Source organism: Vicia villosa, linkage group LG4 (genome assembly GCF_029867415.1).
Source record: "Vicia villosa cultivar HV-30 ecotype Madison, WI linkage group LG4, Vvil1.0, whole genome shotgun sequence".
Lineage (NCBI taxonomy): Eukaryota > Viridiplantae > Streptophyta > Magnoliopsida > Fabales > Fabaceae > Vicia > Vicia villosa.
The window spans coordinates 174,264,910-174,284,187 of NC_081183.1; the positions used below are offsets into that span (position 1 = coordinate 174,264,910).

At 30.3% G+C, this 19,278-nt stretch overlaps 3 protein-coding genes and 2 long non-coding RNA genes across 10 annotated transcripts; 2 read left to right on the forward strand and 3 right to left on the reverse strand.

Moving 5' to 3' along the window:
• Positions 1 to 3,697: 3,697 nt before the first annotated feature.
• LOC131600345 (small RNA degrading nuclease 5-like) lies at positions 3,698 to 5,332 on the reverse strand. Its single transcript, XM_058872523.1, has 7 exons — positions 5,143 to 5,332; positions 4,950 to 5,062; positions 4,738 to 4,866; positions 4,579 to 4,649; positions 4,374 to 4,489; positions 4,236 to 4,296; positions 3,698 to 4,147 (listed from the first exon to the last, which is right to left on the reverse strand). The coding sequence occupies exons 1-7, from the start codon at positions 5,256 to 5,258 to the stop codon at positions 3,833 to 3,835; spliced, it is 921 nt and encodes a 306-aa protein (XP_058728506.1). The 5' UTR covers positions 5,259 to 5,332; the 3' UTR covers positions 3,698 to 3,832.
• Positions 5,333 to 7,632: 2,300 nt separating this feature from the next.
• On the forward strand, positions 7,633 to 9,068 carry LOC131600346 (uncharacterized). 2 transcript variants are annotated; one of them, XR_009283106.1, is made up of 4 exons: positions 7,633 to 7,816; positions 7,914 to 8,031; positions 8,135 to 8,386; positions 8,610 to 9,062. It is a non-coding gene; the product is annotated as an uncharacterized LOC131600346 (long non-coding RNA). The 2 variants fall into 2 exon arrangements; XR_009283105.1 differs by having other exon boundaries at positions 8,135 to 9,068.
• A 1,560-nt stretch (positions 9,069 to 10,628) lies between these two features.
• LOC131596026 (xylulose kinase 2-like) lies at positions 10,629 to 13,370 on the reverse strand. 4 transcript variants are annotated; one of them, XM_058868579.1, is made up of 8 exons: positions 13,228 to 13,370; positions 12,811 to 13,022; positions 12,671 to 12,738; positions 12,490 to 12,559; positions 11,675 to 12,329; positions 11,488 to 11,576; positions 11,196 to 11,260; positions 10,629 to 10,860 (listed from the first exon to the last, which is right to left on the reverse strand). In XM_058868579.1, exons 5-8 carry the CDS (start codon positions 12,179 to 12,181, stop codon positions 10,850 to 10,852), a joined length of 672 nt encoding a protein of 223 aa, XP_058724562.1. In that variant the 5' UTR covers positions 12,182 to 12,329; positions 12,490 to 12,559; positions 12,671 to 12,738; positions 12,811 to 13,022; positions 13,228 to 13,370; the 3' UTR covers positions 10,629 to 10,849. The 4 variants fall into 4 exon arrangements, with proteins under 4 accessions (XP_058724562.1, XP_058724561.1, XP_058724563.1 ...); XM_058868578.1 differs by having other exon boundaries at positions 12,811 to 13,046; XM_058868580.1 differs by having other exon boundaries at positions 12,671 to 12,721; positions 12,811 to 13,370.
• Positions 13,371 to 13,871: 501 nt separating this feature from the next.
• Positions 13,872 to 16,796, reverse strand: LOC131598346 (probable mediator of RNA polymerase II transcription subunit 26c). The gene is made up of 6 exons (XM_058870959.1): positions 16,784 to 16,796; positions 14,863 to 15,107; positions 14,425 to 14,784; positions 14,267 to 14,335; positions 14,063 to 14,145; positions 13,872 to 13,968 (listed from the first exon to the last, which is right to left on the reverse strand). Exons 1-6 carry the CDS (start codon positions 16,794 to 16,796, stop codon positions 13,899 to 13,901), a joined length of 840 nt encoding a protein of 279 aa, XP_058726942.1. The 3' UTR covers positions 13,872 to 13,898.
• Positions 16,797 to 16,895: 99 nt separating this feature from the next.
• On the forward strand, positions 16,896 to 19,078 carry LOC131600347 (uncharacterized). 2 transcript variants are annotated; one of them, XR_009283108.1, is made up of 5 exons: positions 16,896 to 17,093; positions 17,208 to 17,253; positions 17,690 to 17,800; positions 18,505 to 18,556; positions 18,680 to 19,078. It is a non-coding gene; the product is annotated as an uncharacterized LOC131600347 (long non-coding RNA). The 2 variants fall into 2 exon arrangements; XR_009283107.1 differs by having other exon boundaries at positions 17,245 to 17,305.
• The last annotated feature ends 200 nt before the right edge of the window (positions 19,079 to 19,278 follow it).

A 19,278-nucleotide genomic window follows, 5' to 3' on the forward strand; every position in this document is an offset into this window, starting at 1 on the left:
TTATGATCATCTCTCACAATCCCCAAATCCCAATTGTTCCCAACATACAAAACCCCAAAGGTTCTATCTAAGGACTCACCTTGCATCAATGGAGCTTTGGATGATGAACACGCTGCAATTGAGCTCCTAACTTGACCAAAACTCCAACTCCAAACTCATCAAACCCGTATCCCTCCATTCACACATTCAGCATAACTGACACAACTTCAAGCTCGCTTTTCTCCTTCAAAACAGAAGCTATGAACGCGAACCATATGTGAAAATCGAATAGAATTTTGTTAGCTTTCCAACGAGACCAGAACCGTTACGATCGGAGTTACGAGCAGAGAGTTATTACCTTTTTAGTGGAGCTGTACCAATAGTTGCGAAAATAGAAACTAGAAGATGAGTTCTCCCTTCCTTCTCTTTGCTTCAATGGCTATTCCTTTCTTCTTTCTCTCAAAAATCTGTTTTATGAAGCACTATCAATCCAAACAAGCCTTAAGTTCACATGCATAAGGTTAATTGTCTCAATTGCCCTCCAACTAAGTAGTAATTGCCATCATGCCATTTAGTTGGATTCTAACTAATCCACTTATTCTCTTATTAATAATCACTCTTTAGATTAACAGGAAATAAGGCTAATGTGCATTCTAATTATCAATTAACCAATTAATGATAATTATCGAGTTCGGAGAGTCGGGGTATTACAATCATAATTGCGCCATAGTATTTGAAGATGATTTGTGCATTATATAGGAAAGAGGAACTATGAGGAAGATTGGTTTGGCTAAGCAGTTGGATGGTTTGTACTACGAGATGCTTAGTCAGGTAAACCTGAATGCTAGTATTCATGTTGTTGATATTGACTCTAGTAGGTTATGGCATTTGAGGCTAGGACATTTATCTCGTGATAGAACTAAATGTTTGAATAGAAAGTACAGTTACATTCTTGTTTTGGCCAAAGGATCATGTGATGAATAGAAAGTACAGTTACATTCTTGTTTTGGCCAAAGGATCATGTGATGTAAGTCATATGGCAAGACAGAAAAAGTTGCCTTATGCTTCAAGCAATTCTAATGCAAATTATGTTTTTTATTTGATACATGTTGATATATATGGACCTTTCTCTACAACATTATTTCTTTGGATAATTTTGATCAAAAAAATAAAGGAGAAGTCCCTAATTGTGTAAAGGGATTTGTTAACATGGTTAAGACTCAATTTGAGTAGAACGTAAAAGTTATTAGGAATGACAATGAACCTGAATTCATGTTGAAAAACATTCTATGAAAAAAAATGATATTTTGCATCAAAGAAGTTATGTGAGCACACATAACAAAATGATAGTGTTGAAAGAAGACATCGGCACATACTAAACATCAGCAGAGCCTTGAAGTTTGAGTCCAACATTCCTAAGGTTTATTGGTCATATGTTGTTCAATATGCAATGTTTTTTATCAATAGAATTCCCACCAAGCTATTGAAAGACAGATCCTCGTATGAAGTGGTATTTGGTGAGGCACCTGATCTCAACTTGATTAAGACATTTGGATTTCTATGTTATTCATCAAATGTTCATTCTCAAAAGACTAAATTTGATCCAAGAGCAAACAAAGCAGTCTTTCTTAGATTCAAACCGGGCACGAAAGGTTACATTACCTTGGATTTTCAAAAGAAGTCACTTTCAAGTTCTAGAAATGTGAAGTTCTATGAATTGGAACTTCCTAATGTAAGCAACAACACAACACCATTCAAAGTTTCAAACTCATGAGCCATTAAACTAAAAAAAAAACCATATTTCCAAACACTCAACGATTAGACCACAAAGAACTTGATCATGATACAGATGATGATGATGTACCTATAATTTAGAAGAGCATTGAGACAAATGAATGATCTACCTCTAAATATTCCACTAACGAAATCACTTCTCACCCTACAAGACAATCCACTCGAACTAGCTCTAAACCTAGTTACCTAAATGACTATGTAAGTCATTCCATCACAAAACCTCTATCCTATCACTTCACACATAAACTACAGAAGTCTATCCCCTCCCATTTCACATATATTATAGCCCTCAACACTGATAGAGACCATCTTCATATGCCTTAGCTAGCAAAGATCCTAAGTGGATGGCTGTTATGAAGGCAGAGATTGATGCCTTAAATGCTAATCATACTTTTGAATTAACACAATTACCTCATAGAGCAACACCTATAGAAAGTAAATGGATTTTTTAAATCAAAAGACATGCAGATGGATCAATATAAAGATACAAAGCTAGACTTATGGCTCAAGGTTTCATAAAAACTGAAGGGCTTAACTACATTGAAACTTTCTCTCCAATGGCAAAAATGTCTACAGTCAGGGTGCTTCTTGCTTTAGCTTCAATAAAAGGATCGCATATACATCAACTTGATGTAAATAATGCTTTTCTACGTGGAAATCTTCATGAAGTTGTGTACATGAGAGCATTGTATCATGTTCATCAGCTGAAGCTGAATAAAGGGCCCTTGCAAAAGCAACCAGGGAACTGCAGTGGCTTGCTTTTCTGATGCAAGATCTAGGCCAGGCTTCTCCCTATTGAATCAAGTTCTCAAGTTGCTGATATTTTCATTAAGGCTTCCAAACCTAGACCTTTTCATGCCCTAGTTGTCAAGCTTGGACTTGTGGATATATTCCATTCTCCAGCTTGGGGAGGAGGGTAACCAGAAAAGATGGTGACCTGCTAGCAAGTCATTTATGAGTGAGTTTATACGGTTACTTGTAACAAGTTAACCAGTCTCCAAGTTTGTTTTTCTGTTTTAACTTCCCTAACCAACTTGTAACTAACTCGAGCTACTATAAAAAGCTGAGCTTTTAATCATTCTTGAAGTAATGAATAATTGCTTTCATTCATGATCACTGAAACTACTATTAATTATTAAAACTATTTACTGTTCCTAACCCACTAAGTAGTTGGCTTGACAAATCCTGTTGATGATTTTTAGTCTGTTCCTGAGTAATCGATGTCATTCCTCTCCTTCCATTTATGACTGAATTATTTCCCATTTCTGGCCTCATTTCAATGGATAAACCAGATGGATCAGGACCCATTGTGTCATAAACACCAATCCGGACACTGGGATTATTATTCCACCAGTTTCGTTCATCTGGGAGGGCATCATCATATCACGAATTATTTTCCGGATCAAGTTCTGACGTTACTAGGGTCGGCTTCACCGGAAGAAATAGACATATGTTATTGTTGCAAGGAAATATTAGCTGGTGAGTTCATTGTACCCATGTGATTTGCAGATGTTATGCCCGGGTGGAGTTTGGTTGTGTTTGTGGCAATGTATTGTATGAACTTGTTGTGCTTTGGAGAGCTTACAAAAACAACCTATTATATATATTCATAATTACTTTCAGCTTATTTTCATAATTTTCATAAGATAACCATAAACGAAAGGGAATAAAGTTTCATTGAAGGTGTCAACCCAATCAAAAAAGTCAAATTTAATAGGACAGTAATGATGAAAATCATATAATGAAAGAAGTAAAGAGGATGAACAATGATACCTGAGTAAAAAGAAATCACAAACTCATAATACATGCAAGAAAAAGATTTGTTTCAACAGAAAAACTGCATAGTCTATTGGCTAAATTGATCAAATGCCTTGCTAAAATGTCCTTTCATGAATCAATATAATATTTAAATTGAAACCTTTCTTGATGGTTAAACTGAGTTTTCCTTGATCTTTTTCGAGTGTTTTAATTATTCAAGTGTAAGCTATGTGCTACCAAATTGTATCTAACTTCTAATCTTTTGATTATCTAAAAAGTCCTATATCACTTGAAGAGTTAGTTACTTGGGAATTCTGATCATCAACACTGCCAATTCCATGGCAGCTATAGCATCTTCAATGCTGTCATGTTCAGTCCCCGGTTGCTGTATCTCCCTTGAAAGAAATCTTTTAGCAAGATACCGTAGAGAATGTTTACGCGAAGACCCGGCAGATTTAGACCACCGAGCAGATTTATGAGAAGACCCTCGGGAGTATTGGTATAATACAGCCGTGTCAATCACCAAGTCATGTGATATCTTCAATGCTGATAAATCATGTTCCAAGGAATGTCCAACAAGAATGGTTTCTTTCTTGACAAGTTTCACAAATTCGTCCTAAACAAGAGAAACAGTTGAAGTTGTGTCAACAAAATTAGTATATAGTTTTATATGAAATAGCTTAGCATTGTAACAACTGCACAACCTGAATGTCTGCCAGACTTGTCGTCACCCCATCTAACATCTCAGCAGTTATTCCACTAAATCTGCGCGACACGAATATTAATATCTTCCAGCAATTTTTGATTAAATAAAAGAAAAAACTCGACCATAGGCGAATTACCTTGTTTTGTAATCAAGGATAGGACTTGAAGGTTTAACTAATTTATCTAACACAACCTGTTCGTGGAGATCCACTAGAGTGACTCTTGTCAGTTCAAACCCCTTTCTTGTTATGCACTATGCAGAAAAATATGACAAATCAAAAACCAAGCAAAAAAGAGAACAAGATTGACCAAAACTACATTAGCACTATTACTATGGAATACCATCTCACAATCAATTGCTAACATTCTATGAAAAGGACGCCCCGAGTCGTAAGGAAATGTAGACTCAAAACCTGTACAAAATTGGCCAAGAAAAAAACTTTTCAGTAAGCAAAACGATCATAAACATTAACATAAAATTGGCAAAAGAACTAAAATCACCTGGCTTATCAACAGGATATTTATTCTCATCCAGCTCGGTATCGGTTAGTGTATAGTCTCTCACAGGGAAACGTATGTCTTTTGTAAGCTCCTTAAATGATAGATCGAGTGTGTCATCCCAGTCATCTTCTGCACAAAGATGACAATTGTGTTAAGTGCTTTAAAATGTAACTGATAAAATGAAACTGATGCAAAAAAGTTATTCTGCAGACCTGATTGAGAATTCGGAGTAAATTTCGGCGTAAATGAACCGTTTTGATCCCTTTTTCTTTTCTGATTGCATGTTAGTAGCGCTTCTATTGTCTGCATACCATTCGATACACGGCTAACCAAAAGAAGAAGAAAATTGAGTGGTGAGAAACAATATTTAGAAAGAAGAAATAACTGAATGCACTTTCAACAGACCTTAGAGCAAGAACTACTGGTCTTGGTTTGCAGCATGAATTTTTCAAGTTAGGAAGTATCGTGGACAGTGACAAGTGCAATGCTGCATCGAGGCCTGGCATATAGAGCATAACCATTTTGTGAATAAGAGGTTTATTCAGCAAATGATGAGGTTAGAATCTTGAATATTAGTCGTGAATTTCTTGGAATCTATGAGACTGAATCTGTTGAAATAGTAAATGATTACACTGCATGCGATGTATTTATAGATCCTTTTGATAACCTGCTATAGCAGGTAATGCTGGGACTGAGTGACAGATAGTCAGTTTGTTACAGTCACTTTGTTGTGAGTGAACAGGAATTTCTTTTGTTATCCCACGTGTATTCCTTAACTGATGCAGTTTGTTTTAATTTAAAATTTAAATTTCTTTGGACTCTTTCCATAGTTTTTGTAACAACCCTAATCTACTTATATAAATCCAAGGTTGTGACAACTTTGGACACAACCCTAACCCTAATTCTTGACATCATATTATAATCCTAATGCTTATGTGGCATCATACTAAAGTTTATAATTTTTTATCATTCTTATTTTAATTCTTCACACCATCCAATTCAATACTCTTTAGCTAAACTGAAATAAAATATTGTAAAATATTCATCTAATCATAATAATATTTATTATTTAATATTTTGTAACTCTTAAATATATTTCAATTATAAGTTATAAAAATATTAGAAAAAAAACTTATATTGATAATAAAATTATTAATAAATTATAAATTATTAATTATTAATTATGAATTATAAAATTATAATAATTTAAAATTAATAATTTATAATTTATAATATTATAAATTATTAATTTATAAATTATAATTTATAATTTTGTTATTCACATTCTTTTACAATATATATATATAATATATATATATATATATATATATATATATATATATATATATATATATATATATATATATATATATATAACTTTGGACACAACCCTAACCCTAATTTTTGACATCATATTATAATCCTAATGCTTATGTGGCATCATACTAAAGTTTATAATTTTTTATCATTCTTATTTTAATTCTTCACACCATCCAATTCAATACTCTCTTTAGCTAAACTGAAATAAAATATTGTAAAATATTCATCTAATCATAATAATATTTATTATTTAATATTTTGTAACTCTTAAATATATTTCAATTATAAGTTATAAAAATATTAGAAAAAAAACTTATATTGATAATAAAATTATTAATAAATTATAAATTATTAATTATTAATTATGAATTATAAAATTATAATAATTTAAAATTAATAATTTATAATTTATAATATTATAAATTATTAATTTATAAATTATAATTTATAATTTTGTTATTCACATTCTTTTACAATATATATATATATATATATATATATATATATATATTAATTACACTGACTTTTGAAACTTTTTGTTATTAAAAACTATATCATATTACTTTACTACTCTCTTATTCACTCATGTTATATAAATTATTGAAATTGTTTGTTATAGGTGAGGTAGACTAAAAATACTTCTATTTTTTAAATTTATATTTATAAAAACACAAATTTACCTTTAAATAAAAAAATGTAAATTTAAAATTTTTGAACAAACACAAAGCGTAAATTTAAGTTTTAGAACAAAATAAAAATGTAAGTTTTTGATATTTTAAGGATAATAATTGACATTTATAAACCTTAAAATAAATATTAAATAATTATTATTAATGTTTTAATTATATAAAAATATAATTATATTTTACTACACAGACTTTTGAATATATTTTTTCCTATTATTATTTTTACTTATCAAAATCTTTTCCTATTACTTTACTAATCTCTTATTCGCAATTGTTATTAATTAATAATAATATTTAATTATTAGAATTGTTTGTTATCAATCTCTTTTCTATTTTGTAACCACCTATATTTTTTATCTTCTTCAGTTTTTTTTCATCTCCTTAACTTTTCATTAAAGGTGTCATAAAAATACTACTTTAATACAATACTTAATTTTGTTTATCAGTTACAATTATTTATTAGTTGATAGAATAATCAACTTTTAAAAAATAATAAATTTGACATTAACTATTATTATAAATATATAACCATCTCTTTTCTATTCCATAATCACTTACCACCTTTTATTTTTCAATTTTTTCCAATTGTTTTAACTCTTCGTTAAATGTGTCATAAAAATATTATTTTAATACAATATTTTATTTTTGTTTATCGGTTACTATTTTTTTATTAATTGGTAGAATAGTCAACTTTTAGAAATACACTATCACATTTTATTTGGAAAAAATTCTCAAAAACTATTTTAACCTCCAAATTTATGATTTCCTATTTTTAATTTATCTTTTCAATTTTTCTTTTTTATGTTATGTTTTTCTTATTTATTTTATTTTTTCTTTTATTTGAAAATTTAGTGGGTTAGGTCTTTTCTGATTTGTGTTGAATGGTTACTCCTTTTCTTTCAAGTTCAATATTGTTGGTCAGGTATTCTTATGACGATAAATATTATAGACTTTCAGCATCCTTCAGTTTTCACTGCAAGGTCAAACTTGTGTGGGATTTAGGTCTCTGATAACTCAATTTGGTGGAGACTTGAACTAAGGGCTTTAGATTCATGATGGTGTTTATAGTAGAGGTTTGTGCAAGTGAATTCATGATGATGATTGTAGTTTTGTGAATCACTGCTCTTGACTGACTTGTCTCTTATGTGTTTACTACTTTACTTCTGCCAGGATCGAGTTTCAACTGATTTCCCCATTGATTTGATTTTGTTACTAGCTTATGGTTCAATTCCTTCTGTAACACCACCTCAGTGGCAGGATAAGGCTTCTGGTTTCTTTTCTTCCTCAGGTACCTTTAACTGAATTTGTGTACTTTTTCCTTTCCTTTCTTACTGTATGGTTTTTGTTTGTGTTTCTATTTGTTGAGATATAAATTTATTGTATGGGTCAAGCTTAAAGAAGCCAGGGAGTTGGTAGGATACAAAGAGTAATGTTGTTGAAGTGGCGGGACGAGTTGGAACGATAGTCAAAAGTCGGTGGGCACTTCTTCCGCATCCATCCACAAGATATGCTGTACAGGATCGAATGATATCAGCTGCTGCTACAGCTGGTGTGTTCCTGAGGAGAGGTTTGTCCTGTTCCTGAGGAGAGGTTTGTCGGGGACAACAGAAAAGGTGGTTGTTGGAAAATCCACCGTTGAAGAGGTAATGTGATTGTGTAAATGATTAGAGATTGAGATGTATGCTTCTATATTAGGACTGAAATGCATAATGATTAGGTTTCGTTTTTTCACCATTTTGATAGCAAAATCTTGAATAAACAATGTGGCCATTTTGGTTAATGTTAATGCAAGGTGAATCCTTTTTTTAGAAATTTGAAGGATTGAAGTTACTAATCGATTTAGACTGAAATTTCCTGTATTTTCAGACAGAGGAAACAAAGGATGGTGATATAAATGGACCAAAAGGAATTATCAGTGTTGTTGGAATGTCTGGTATTGCTGGATGGGGTTACATACTCGGAATTACCTTTGCTGCTGTTACCGACATTCCTTACCTTTTGAACGAATAACGAGGCTGGTGGATATGCCATTGCTGAATTATTTTATCTTGCATTTAAGAGAAAATTTGGCCATGGAGTAAATTGGTGGCATTATTTGCTTGGGAATCGTTGTTGTTGCTATATTGATCCCTTTATTATGGGACTAAAATTGTATGGACTTTATCTCTTTAGCTTGTATTTTAAAGAGACTAAAGAGCATGTTTGATTTAGTTTTGGTTTTTAGTTTTCAAATACTCTTTTACAAATCAATTTTTAAAAATCCTTTTTAAAAAATTGAAAACAAAACCTGTTTAGGAATCAAAATTTTGAAAACTATTTTAAGGTTGAGAAACTAAAAACTGTTTGATAAATATATTTTTAAAATATTTTTTAATAAAAGTGAATTAAATGAAACTTAATTATTGCATATTAAAACTTGTCATTAAAAGTAATAAAAGGTCTATTAAAATATTTAATACAATTATTTATAAAATTTACCTTATATAATTTTTTTAATTAATTGAGAATAAATCTATACTCTATTACTCATAACCGGTATTTACGTAAAAGAAAATAAAATAACATTAAAATATGCTATATAACTGATGGATATTGTATCATATAATAGTCAATGAAATATTAATAGTAAAGTCATTAAAAAACGCTATTAATAGTATACATTTTTTTCTCAATAAATAGCTTAATTAAGAGTAGTGTTTATATTTTGAGAAATGCTTAATATGACGAAAAAGCATTTCACGAATTTCTCGCGAATGTAGTATATGCCTGCGCCACTTGTATTATTTTTAATTAATTAACACCTGTTTTCAAAATGATGTTTGATCTCTCCTATCCATTCTTATAAGACTGAATGCATATCAAAACAAACATTTGAATAACAAGCTGCTGTGTGACTTTCAAATGCACCAATATTTAAAATGCTCATTAGAATGAGTTAAAGTGATCTAACTTTTAGAACTTCATAGCCTAGCAAAAAGAGTGAGGTGGATTTCATCTTTATAAAAGATGTATTCCTTTCTTATTCTTTCTATTCTATCTAAATCTAATCATAGTTATATTAAAAAGTATCTAAAAAAATTATTAAAAAATAAGTAATTCACAAGAATATAATATAAAAGTGTATTCGTGAAATTTCGGGAGAAATCTTTTCGGGACATATAGCATAGCTCTTATACTTTATAGGGCAAGACCTATAAAAGAATCATAAATTAAAATTTTATAACGAACACGATATTTCGTGCTCAAGAAGATTTGATGAAGAAAGTAAACTATTGATTTACATACAACTGATAGTATTTTTTTTACCAATAAACATGTTTATACTACTATACAAGAAAATATACGATAGAAGTGTACGATTGATTCAAATATGAGTGGTTTGCTTCAATTAGAGTTAATTTTTTTTAATTAATGTAATGATTTTAAATTTCACTACAAGAAAATTGACTTTCGGTGACACTCAAAAAGTGTCACTAAAAGTCAATAATCTGTAGGTAAATATCTATTGGACTTTGAGTGACGCCCACACTTGGCGTCAACTTTAAGGGGGTGTAGTGTGACACCAAACTGAATGTCACAATAACTTTTAGCTACGGTTAAGTTTTTTCCTACAGTCACTATATACTATGCTAGTATTACAAATAATAGAAACTCTAGCTACGGATTGTTTTCTTTTAGCTGTCACTAGAACTTCAAATAATATAATTTTTATTATATAAAAATATAATAAATTTATAAATTCAATTTTTTATATAATTGAGAAATATTACTATTTAAATAAAAGTTACTCATTTAAAATATTTTCCATTACATTTTGAACGATGACAAAGCTAAATAACTAAAATTAAACTATTATACCATTTTCTATTGAATAAAGTCAAATAGTTCAATATAAAAAAATTGATTTCATATAATATTGATAAAAACTAATTACAAAATAAATCATATCCTTAACATCTTAGTATATATCCAACTCCATATTATTATTTTTTATATTTGAATTTTCACATAAAATAAAATAAAATAAAAATCCTTTTCTTATATTTGTATGTTGATGTATCCATAACTTTGAAAGTCCTGCTACCTTCACTTCCATGTATCTGCATCTAAATTTTTCCTGAAATAATAAATAAATAATGATCAATATGCAAACAAAACTAAATAAACTATATATAACAATATCACACATCTTCTACAGAAGGATACAACTCAGTTTATATTCAAATTCAAGCTATTGACATAATGCTTTTTCAAATACTTGTTTGTTTCAAATACCTGCAACCAATGAGATGTTATCAAATCAAAATGAATTAGTTCAAATTAATCAACACAAGATGTTTCGAGTATAGTCCAAAATTGTAACTTCAATATAGGACAAATAAAATTCTCACTAGAAAGAATATAAAATCAGAGATAAAATTGTAGAACAATGTATTGAAAAAATTATAGCACCTGCCACACTGTTAGGGTTATCTCCTGACCATTGAATGACCAAACAATCCTTGTTAAAGTGATACCTAATGTGAAACAAATAAACCTCAGTCATCAGTCTAAACAAATAAAGTGATACAAGCAACAAGTGGATCGAAACCATAGCAGTTTCATACTGGAATTTATACAAAGATTTCATAATAATCACAATTATACCCATTAAAATCATTGGACTTTATGCAAATGCAAATGCAACAAACTCGCTTTGATTTTGCATGCATTCAAAAGAAGAAACAAAATACGCAAAACCAACCTCTCCACAAAATATGAAGCAATATTTCCTGCAACAGCATACGCAGGAGCCAAATCTCCAAGTTTTGACTCCAAACCAGGTGCAGTTGCCTACAACAACCATCATAATTCATACATTAACATTGATCAAACATAAACATAGGAATATTATTATTAGCTAGTACATGAAAACCAATTCAATAAAAAACCTCAAGTGCAACTTTAGACCAAGCCTTTGCTTTAATATCCATCAAATTCATCCCTCCACCATCCGAATGATCAATAGCAGCATACCCCCCAATAAAAACCGATGCCATAAATGAGCTAACAAGCGAAATCCTCTCCGTCTCATTATAAACCTCAGGCTGCTGATCAAATATCTTCTTAATCTGAGGCCCCGTAAACCTCTCATAAGCGCGCGACCCTGTCACTCTCGCCAACTCCAAAGCCCCCCCACAAGCCTCCTCTATCGCCCTACACTCCACCGCCGTACTACAATCCATCCAAATCGGCGTCTCCTTAACCGAAAAAGCATTCTCAAGCTGTTCCAACAAAGGCTTCTTACAATCCAATGCTGATAATATCTTAGAACTTCCAATTTTCCAGTAAACACTTCCATGTTGTTGTCCACTACCAGAAACAGCGGCAATTTTGGAGAAATCCAAATTCGATTTTGAGAGTTTCTGCAAAATGAGATCGAGTGCTTCCACCCACATTAACGTGGGAGAAACGATTCTTCCATTGATGGATTGGTCTCTGTAAACACCGTCTTTGGTTTTGTAATGCGGTAAATCTGAATCGAAGTGGATTAACTCGGAAGCAATGATGTTGAGATTTGAATCCAAAACCGTTGCTTTTAACGATCTTCAAAAAATGAAAATGAAAATTTTAGTTTCAGAGAATTACAATTGAAGCAGTAGAAGCCGAGTGACAAAGTTTAAAGGGAGAAAACAAAACTCAAATAACTTCAAACAGATCCAAAACAAAAGCCGATCTACACAGTAATGAAATAAAATCAACTCACCATTATATTCTTCCTTCCCAGACACAATCCATCTGTTATCAAAATCCTCATCGAACGATTCATAAAAGATCTAAACAAAAAGAAACTCACAAATCAGAGATCAATCATACACAAACAAAACAATTTTTTTTTCCATTTTCTGACGAATTTGCAAATGCGAAATCAAGAAAGTTTAAAATACCTCTAATGTACTCCTCTTGAGTTGCAGAGTTGTTTGATATCCAACTCTTATCTATTTGATAAAACAAACTGAAAATATATGGTCATATAAATTACTAATTAGAAAATAATAACATTAAAACAATATGCAATAACATTTACCTGGTCAATCCAATGAGTTGCAGAGTTTATACTTTTTGTTGTTTGTTCTGTTTGCATGTGACTGCACTCAGTTCCAGACTCCAGTAACCCACACTTCTTCCTCAGTGTCACTATCACAACAGCTAAAAAAAACAGCACAGCATACAAATTTCATTGACATTCATGACCTATTTCACATCTGCTGCTAGTTTAAGTATACTTCCCACTCTTTCCTGGCCACACAGAACGAAACCACACTACCAGAACATATCAGAGAAATCCTTATTTAGAATGGCTTCCATTAAAGAAATACAAAAAGAAAAAAGAAATTTGATGAATCAAATAAAACAACTAACAGTGAATGGACCAAAATGATTAGCGATATAACTAAAAATGACTCATGAGGATAAAGATTGATTTGAATTTCTAGTTACTCACAGCATATAAAACGGAAAATGTTTCAGACTGATTCAAACTCCAGTCAGTTGACTCATCGGTTACGAAGTATGATGTAGTTACCATCAGTAAAGCTCCAAAGAAGTATGAATATGCTGTGACAGATAGGTTTGCAGGATGCTTTTTTAATAATGGAGCCTAAAACAATTCATGATAATAAATTAAACATAAATATTTCACATATAAATTAACCCAATATCACCATTAATTTTATAAAAAAAAAACACTTATGTAGCAAGCACAACTAATATGATAAATAAAGAAGTTTTAAACGACAGTGGTGATTATGCTAATAAATCATTGAATCTGAAAACAAGAATGACAAATTTCGGAGGTCGTCCAACAAGACACCGATATATTGTCAAATGTCACTTTACTTGTATGGAGATAAAGGGGTTAAAGGGATCTTCATTATCACTGTTAGAGAAAATTAAGGAAAAAAATTACCTGTTTCCCCTGTCTCTATGTTTATACTAAGAAATAAAGCACACTGCGGGAGGGATACGCCTAGCCCAATAACACTTAACTAATGGCTATTTAATAAAAACTTTTTAAATTTACCTCTACACACATTAGCTCGTACTTGTAGTTATTTATTACTCCTACTAACTTAAGGGCAAGAGTCCTTTTCAATTCTCCACTAATTTTTGTTACTAACAACTGAAAATGATCATGCCTAAAACATGGTTGAAAAAGGAATCTGAAACAATTTCTTTCCACTTCCTGCTCATATTAAAAGCAACATTCAAAACTCAACAAATGCTTGGAAAAAAACATCAATTTCTTCAAAAAATTCAAAAATTGTATCTTCCATTACTTGACAAGTAGCTTCACCAAACTGCGAACATCGCTGGATGGATGTTTCCTTAACTGATTCACGTTCCTCCCAATGTCAGTCTCCTGCAAGAACAAAAAACCGAAAACAAATCATCAACAAATCAAAACAAAACAAAACAATTCACAAGCACGTGAAAATGAAAATTGAATAACATTTTCAAATCAAATTAAAGTTTACTATTACCTTCAACTCTTGGAATGTAATATCAATATCCACCAGATTTTGCAGTGACTCCAACAAAGTATCTTCAGTCTGAAAATTATACAAAAAAAAAAATCAGAAGGTTGTTCTTCATTCATTTCTAATAATTACTAATTAAAAAAGCATTCAATAACCATAACCTGTCTCGGATCTTCAAGCAACTCTTTAATTTCTAGAATCCTCCTCTGTTCATCATCGAACAAACCACCGTAAGCATCTATCTCCTCATCTTCCTCATCATCGTTTCCTTGCGACTGCGGCGTCGGAGGAGACGAGCCGCCGCGACGGTGCTGATTTTGCTCAGGGCTTAAACTAGGGTTACTCTGTTTCCTGATTTGGTTTCCCTCAGTCAAAAGGCTTCCACCTTCACAATTCTGACAAAGCGGAGGAGCAGTGGTGGCGGCGTAAAGACGCTCGACGATTCCGTCTCTCCGTTGCTTCAACTCGCCGGCGTTGTCCAGAGAAGCGACGGATATCGCGGTGTCGATGAACAACCACACCTACACACATTTTTGTGATTGAAAAAGGAATCTGAAACTCACAGTGAATGAAAGATGAAAAAGGAATCTGAAACTCACAGTGAATGAAAGATGAAAAAGGAATCTCACAGTGATAGAACCATTTTCGTCAACGATTTGTGTAAACGATTGAACATTTTCAATTTGAGGGTGAAGAACGATTCTCGATTTAAGTGTGAAGAACGATTCTCGATTTCGGGGTGAAGAGCGATTTTCGATTTCAGCGTGAAGAACATTTTTGATTTTGGGGTGAAGAACGTTTTCGATTTTGGGTGAGAAACAGTTTTCGATTTTGGTGTTAAACTCTATTTTTAAATAAAGTTATATAAATAAAAGAGAAAAGAGTATATATTTATATATAAATAAAAGGAAAAAGGTATTAAATAGAAAGATAATTTAATAATAAGTAAAAATTGTTATGGTGAGAATAAATTAAAATAATTTTTTATCTATAATAATTGTTTTACAATCTATAATTAATTTTTGTAAAAATTAATTTTTTTTAAATAAGTTTATACAAATAAAAGGAAAAAGAGTATAAATATAAATAAAATGAAAAATGTATTAAATATAAAGATATTTTAGTAGTAAATAAAAAATTTTATGGTGAGAATAAATTAAAATAATTTTTTATTTCTATAATCTACAATTTATTTTTGTTAAAAATTATTTTGTGAGCAAAAATAATTTTTGTTTAAATCAAAAAAATTATTTTAATTTTTGCTATCATAAATAATTAAAGCATTTTTAATGAAAATAGTAATATTTTTATAAAATATAAAGTTAATTTTGATTGCTTTAAGAGTAAAAATCAATTATATATTTTTTTGTCTAATAGGACAATAGTGATAGAGTAAAGCTGTAGGTAAAAGTAATATTTAGTGACAAATATTAGTGATAGAGTAAAACTGTAGGTAAAGGTGGTCTTTCGTGACAAATATTAGTGATAGAGTAAAACTGTAGGTAAAAGTGATATTTAGTGACAAATAGTTAGCCATCACTAGAAATGAGTGTCACAATATGGCATTTTTTTTGTAGTGTTTATACATCTCATTAATACAATTTTTACAATTCATTATAACTTATATATTTAACTACTACTTTATTGTTAACATTTAATTATATTATATACTTGATTTTAATTATATTTAATTATAGTATATATATAAATATTTTAGTCTATATTTTTTAATAAAAAATATTTATTTATTTGATTTAATAAAAAACATATGACATATAATTTTTTTGGAGTAAAAGCATTATATCTTATTTAACTAAAAACGATAATTACAACCGATCCATATGGATCTAAGTATAATCTAGACTAGCCAAACTAAGCAAAAGAAACTAAACCGATCCATCTTGCGGCTTCCTTTTGTTTTTTATATGATATCTTACTCCAATCGTATACTTAATTTTATCTATCAAAGTTGTTTTTGTATCCCAATCATAGAATATTTTCTCATTCATATTCTTCCACAATTCGTATACATATGACATATAATTACAAATATTATAACAAATATATTTTCTATTTAAGTTTTTTTATATAGATAAAAAATATTGTGTTAATCTAAATATTTTTATAAATGATGTTATTTTTATAAACGGAAAAAAAATTATTATTGATTAAAATATTTTTATATAAAATGACAAAATAAAAATAATATTTTTATACGGGAAAAATTTTAATGTATGCTATTCTAAAATCTATTGTTTATCTAAATATTTTTATATAGAAAAAATAGTATTTATGATCCAAATTTTTTATTCAAAAATGATATACAGGAAAAAAATCTATAATTGATCTAAATATCTATAAAACAAGAAAACACAAGTACCTGGTTAATACTAATATGCCCTTTGGTTAAAAAATTCCACCTAATTGTTTTGGGGGCAAAATGTGTCTAAAAATTATTTTTTGTGACTAAATTCAGAATTTGGCTGCATTGAAACTAATGGTTTGGCTTGTTTGTGTTACCATTGGGCCACATATGTACAATATCCAATTTGCATTGTAATGTAACTGAACCATAAAATTGTCATCAGTACAAATATTGCAGATTTCAAGACTGTACCAACAATAAATTTTACTTTAATTCAAAAACTATACAATCTTCTCTTTCTCTCTTATTTCTTTGTCTCTTTATCTCTATCTCTTTTCTCCTTCTTCATCTTCTGACTTCATCTTATCTCTTTTCTCTTCCTTTTTCTCTTCTTCTTCCGTCTTCATTTTCTTTCTCTTTCTTCCTTCTCTTTTTCTAATGTTGACGAAGAAAGAGATCGGTTGGGTATGGGTTTTTTTCCTTTCAGTTTATATAGATGAAACTAATAAACCATTATACCTAATTTTTTTCGTTGATTTCAATCGTTCTGCTTCATTTCTGATTAAATTGAAATTTCAGGGAAGTTGTAACTCTGCCCTTATTTTTGTTTTGGCAGATTCATGAGGTAAGACTGGATTCGAGTTTTAGATCTCATGTGATAGGTTATTGAAAAATATGTGAGTTTTCTATGTCGGTGTTATTTATGTGTTTCTGATTTAAATCCATTTCATATTTTATGGATTTGTTTCTTGTGTTTATCATGTGTTTGTTTGTATTTTGTTTTTAACTCTGCCCTTATTTTTGTATTCTTGCTTTTGTTTTTGTTTATCAGTTATTTAGGCATTTGGCCTTAAATGGTGAAGGTGGAGATTATTGATGAAATGATTGTTGTGTTTCCTCACTCTTTCAACTTTGCATTTGTATTTTCTACTTCCATTGTTTTAGTTTTCTGGTTGGAACAATGATAGGGTGTATAACTTTATTTTAGTCTTTTACCTGACCTTTCCACATTAACTAGATCTAAATTAGGCGAGAAATAATTGTGTGATTTTTTGTATTAGAATGAGATACTCAGATGAATCAGCGGTCAGTGGTGGTGGACTATCTGAATGAGATTCTTCTAATCAAATATTTTCAGCTTTGAAGCATAAGGATGGCGGAAAAGTAATTTGGTAAATAAATTTGGTATAGATTTCAATTTTCAATTAGAAATGATTTTTTTTTCTTTATGATGAAGCTGGAAATTTGATGCAGGAAAAGTAATTCTAGATAATGTTGATTTTGATATCTAATTTTTCCTGTTCTTATATTCAATTCAAATCAATGGTGGATAAAGAGTAAGCTTTTTTATATTAGTAACCTGATTTATCAGACAGGGGCTGGTATTTTCAGGTTGGTAACATGATTTTCAAAGTGCTTGTATTATTCAATGAGGGAAATATGCAATGGATGGTATTATTAGACAGTGAAAATTCTTGTAGTAATCACTTATTTTGGTGATTTTGATTTGTTGCGGCTTCTTTTCCATATTATCAATTCATCAGGCTCTGCACACCAACCTATCAATTTCAAACCCAGTTTCGTTAGAGTATACACAATTTCCAGTGTTGCCCTGCAATGTAGCATGCTTCGGAAAGTTAAAATAGTCTTCTTATTTATCATTTAACATGATTTTAAAGTGATTTTGTAACTGCAGAAGTGTGACAGATAAACTTTGATTAGGCTGTTTGTGTTTTGATTTTGTAACTGCAGAATTATGACTGATAAACTTTGATTAGGCTGTTTGTGTATTGATATTGCAACTGCAGAATTATGACTGATAAACTTTGATTAGGTTGTTTGTGTTGTTCTTATGACATCTATTGATCATTTTCAGGAAAATGGAGCTGAAATGGAAGGGATTATTTCTACTAGAAAAGTGGAACAAGGTAATATCTATGTACTTTTTCTGTCTCTCAGTTGAAGTGATCATATGCTGAAAATTATCAAGAATTAAATGTTTTTCAATAAGCTAATGTACCAGAAGTACTAATACAATATTTATTCTATAGCATATATGTCACCATATTGTGAGGAACATATAAATGCCTCACCAAGTATGGAGTGTTCCACTCTTCCAGCGACCCCTGACTTCAATCTTTGGCTGAAGGAATTCCCAGCCCAGAATTTTCAGAAAGTGTAAGTTACCCATAAATTTGAAACACTATTTCAATATAACATGAAAGAGTTGATTTGTAGGTTTTCGTATATAGCTCTCGAATTTGTTTGGGCGTAAGTAGTGGATACTGTACTGGAAGTTTCCAACTATATGCCAAACATCATCTTATATTGTAATGAAATTTCCAACTATATAGAAATCTTGGTTTATGTTCTGGACTACCTTAATTGAAATTAAATTTTGTAATCTGTTAACCATGAAATCTTCTATTATAAAACTATTACATTATAAATTATATTTTCTGATTTTAGCTGTCAATGTTATATGGTCACTTTCATATTTCTTTTACTGTCATAACCTGCATAACAATACCTTTTCAATTTTTATTATATTTTTTGTTTCAATTATACTTGGGTGAAACTGTAATAAATATCTTATATTATTTTATCCAATTCTCGTCTCTATACAACACGTACTACATATTATAATGTT

What these genes read in the sequence shown, in the direction of transcription:
- LOC131600345 (XM_058872523.1), bottom strand. Translation starts at nt 5,258, where the DNA reads ATGGTTATGCTCTATATGCCAGGCCTCGATGCAGCATTGCACTTGTCA. An exon ending in ATATCCTGTTGATAAGCCAG is followed by an intron (nt 4,650 to 4,737) that starts GTGATTTTAGTT and finishes AATTTTGTACAG; the next exon opens with GTTTTGAGTCTACATTTCCT. An exon ending in ATCCTTGATTACAAAACAAG is followed by an intron (nt 4,297 to 4,373) that starts GTAATTCGCCTA and finishes CGTGTCGCGCAG; the next exon opens with ATTTAGTGGAATAACTGCTG.
- LOC131596026 (XM_058868579.1), bottom strand. Translation starts at nt 12,181, where the DNA reads ATGTGGGTGGAAGCACTCGATCTCATTTTGCAGAAACTCTCAAAATCG. An exon ending in GGTCTAAAGTTGCACTTGAG is followed by an intron (nt 11,577 to 11,674) that starts GTTTTTTATTGA and finishes TGGTTGTTGTAG; the next exon opens with GCAACTGCACCTGGTTTGGA. An exon ending in GCTTCATATTTTGTGGAGAG is followed by an intron (nt 11,261 to 11,487) that starts GTTGGTTTTGCG and finishes GTTTCACATTAG; the next exon opens with GTATCACTTTAACAAGGATT.
- LOC131598346 (XM_058870959.1), bottom strand. An exon ending in TGCTTGAAGATCCGAGACAG is followed by an intron (nt 14,336 to 14,424) that starts GTTATGGTTATT and finishes TATAATTTTCAG; the next exon opens with ACTGAAGATACTTTGTTGGA. An exon ending in TTACATTCCAAGAGTTGAAG is followed by an intron (nt 14,146 to 14,266) that starts GTAATAGTAAAC and finishes TTGTTCTTGCAG; the next exon opens with GAGACTGACATTGGGAGGAA.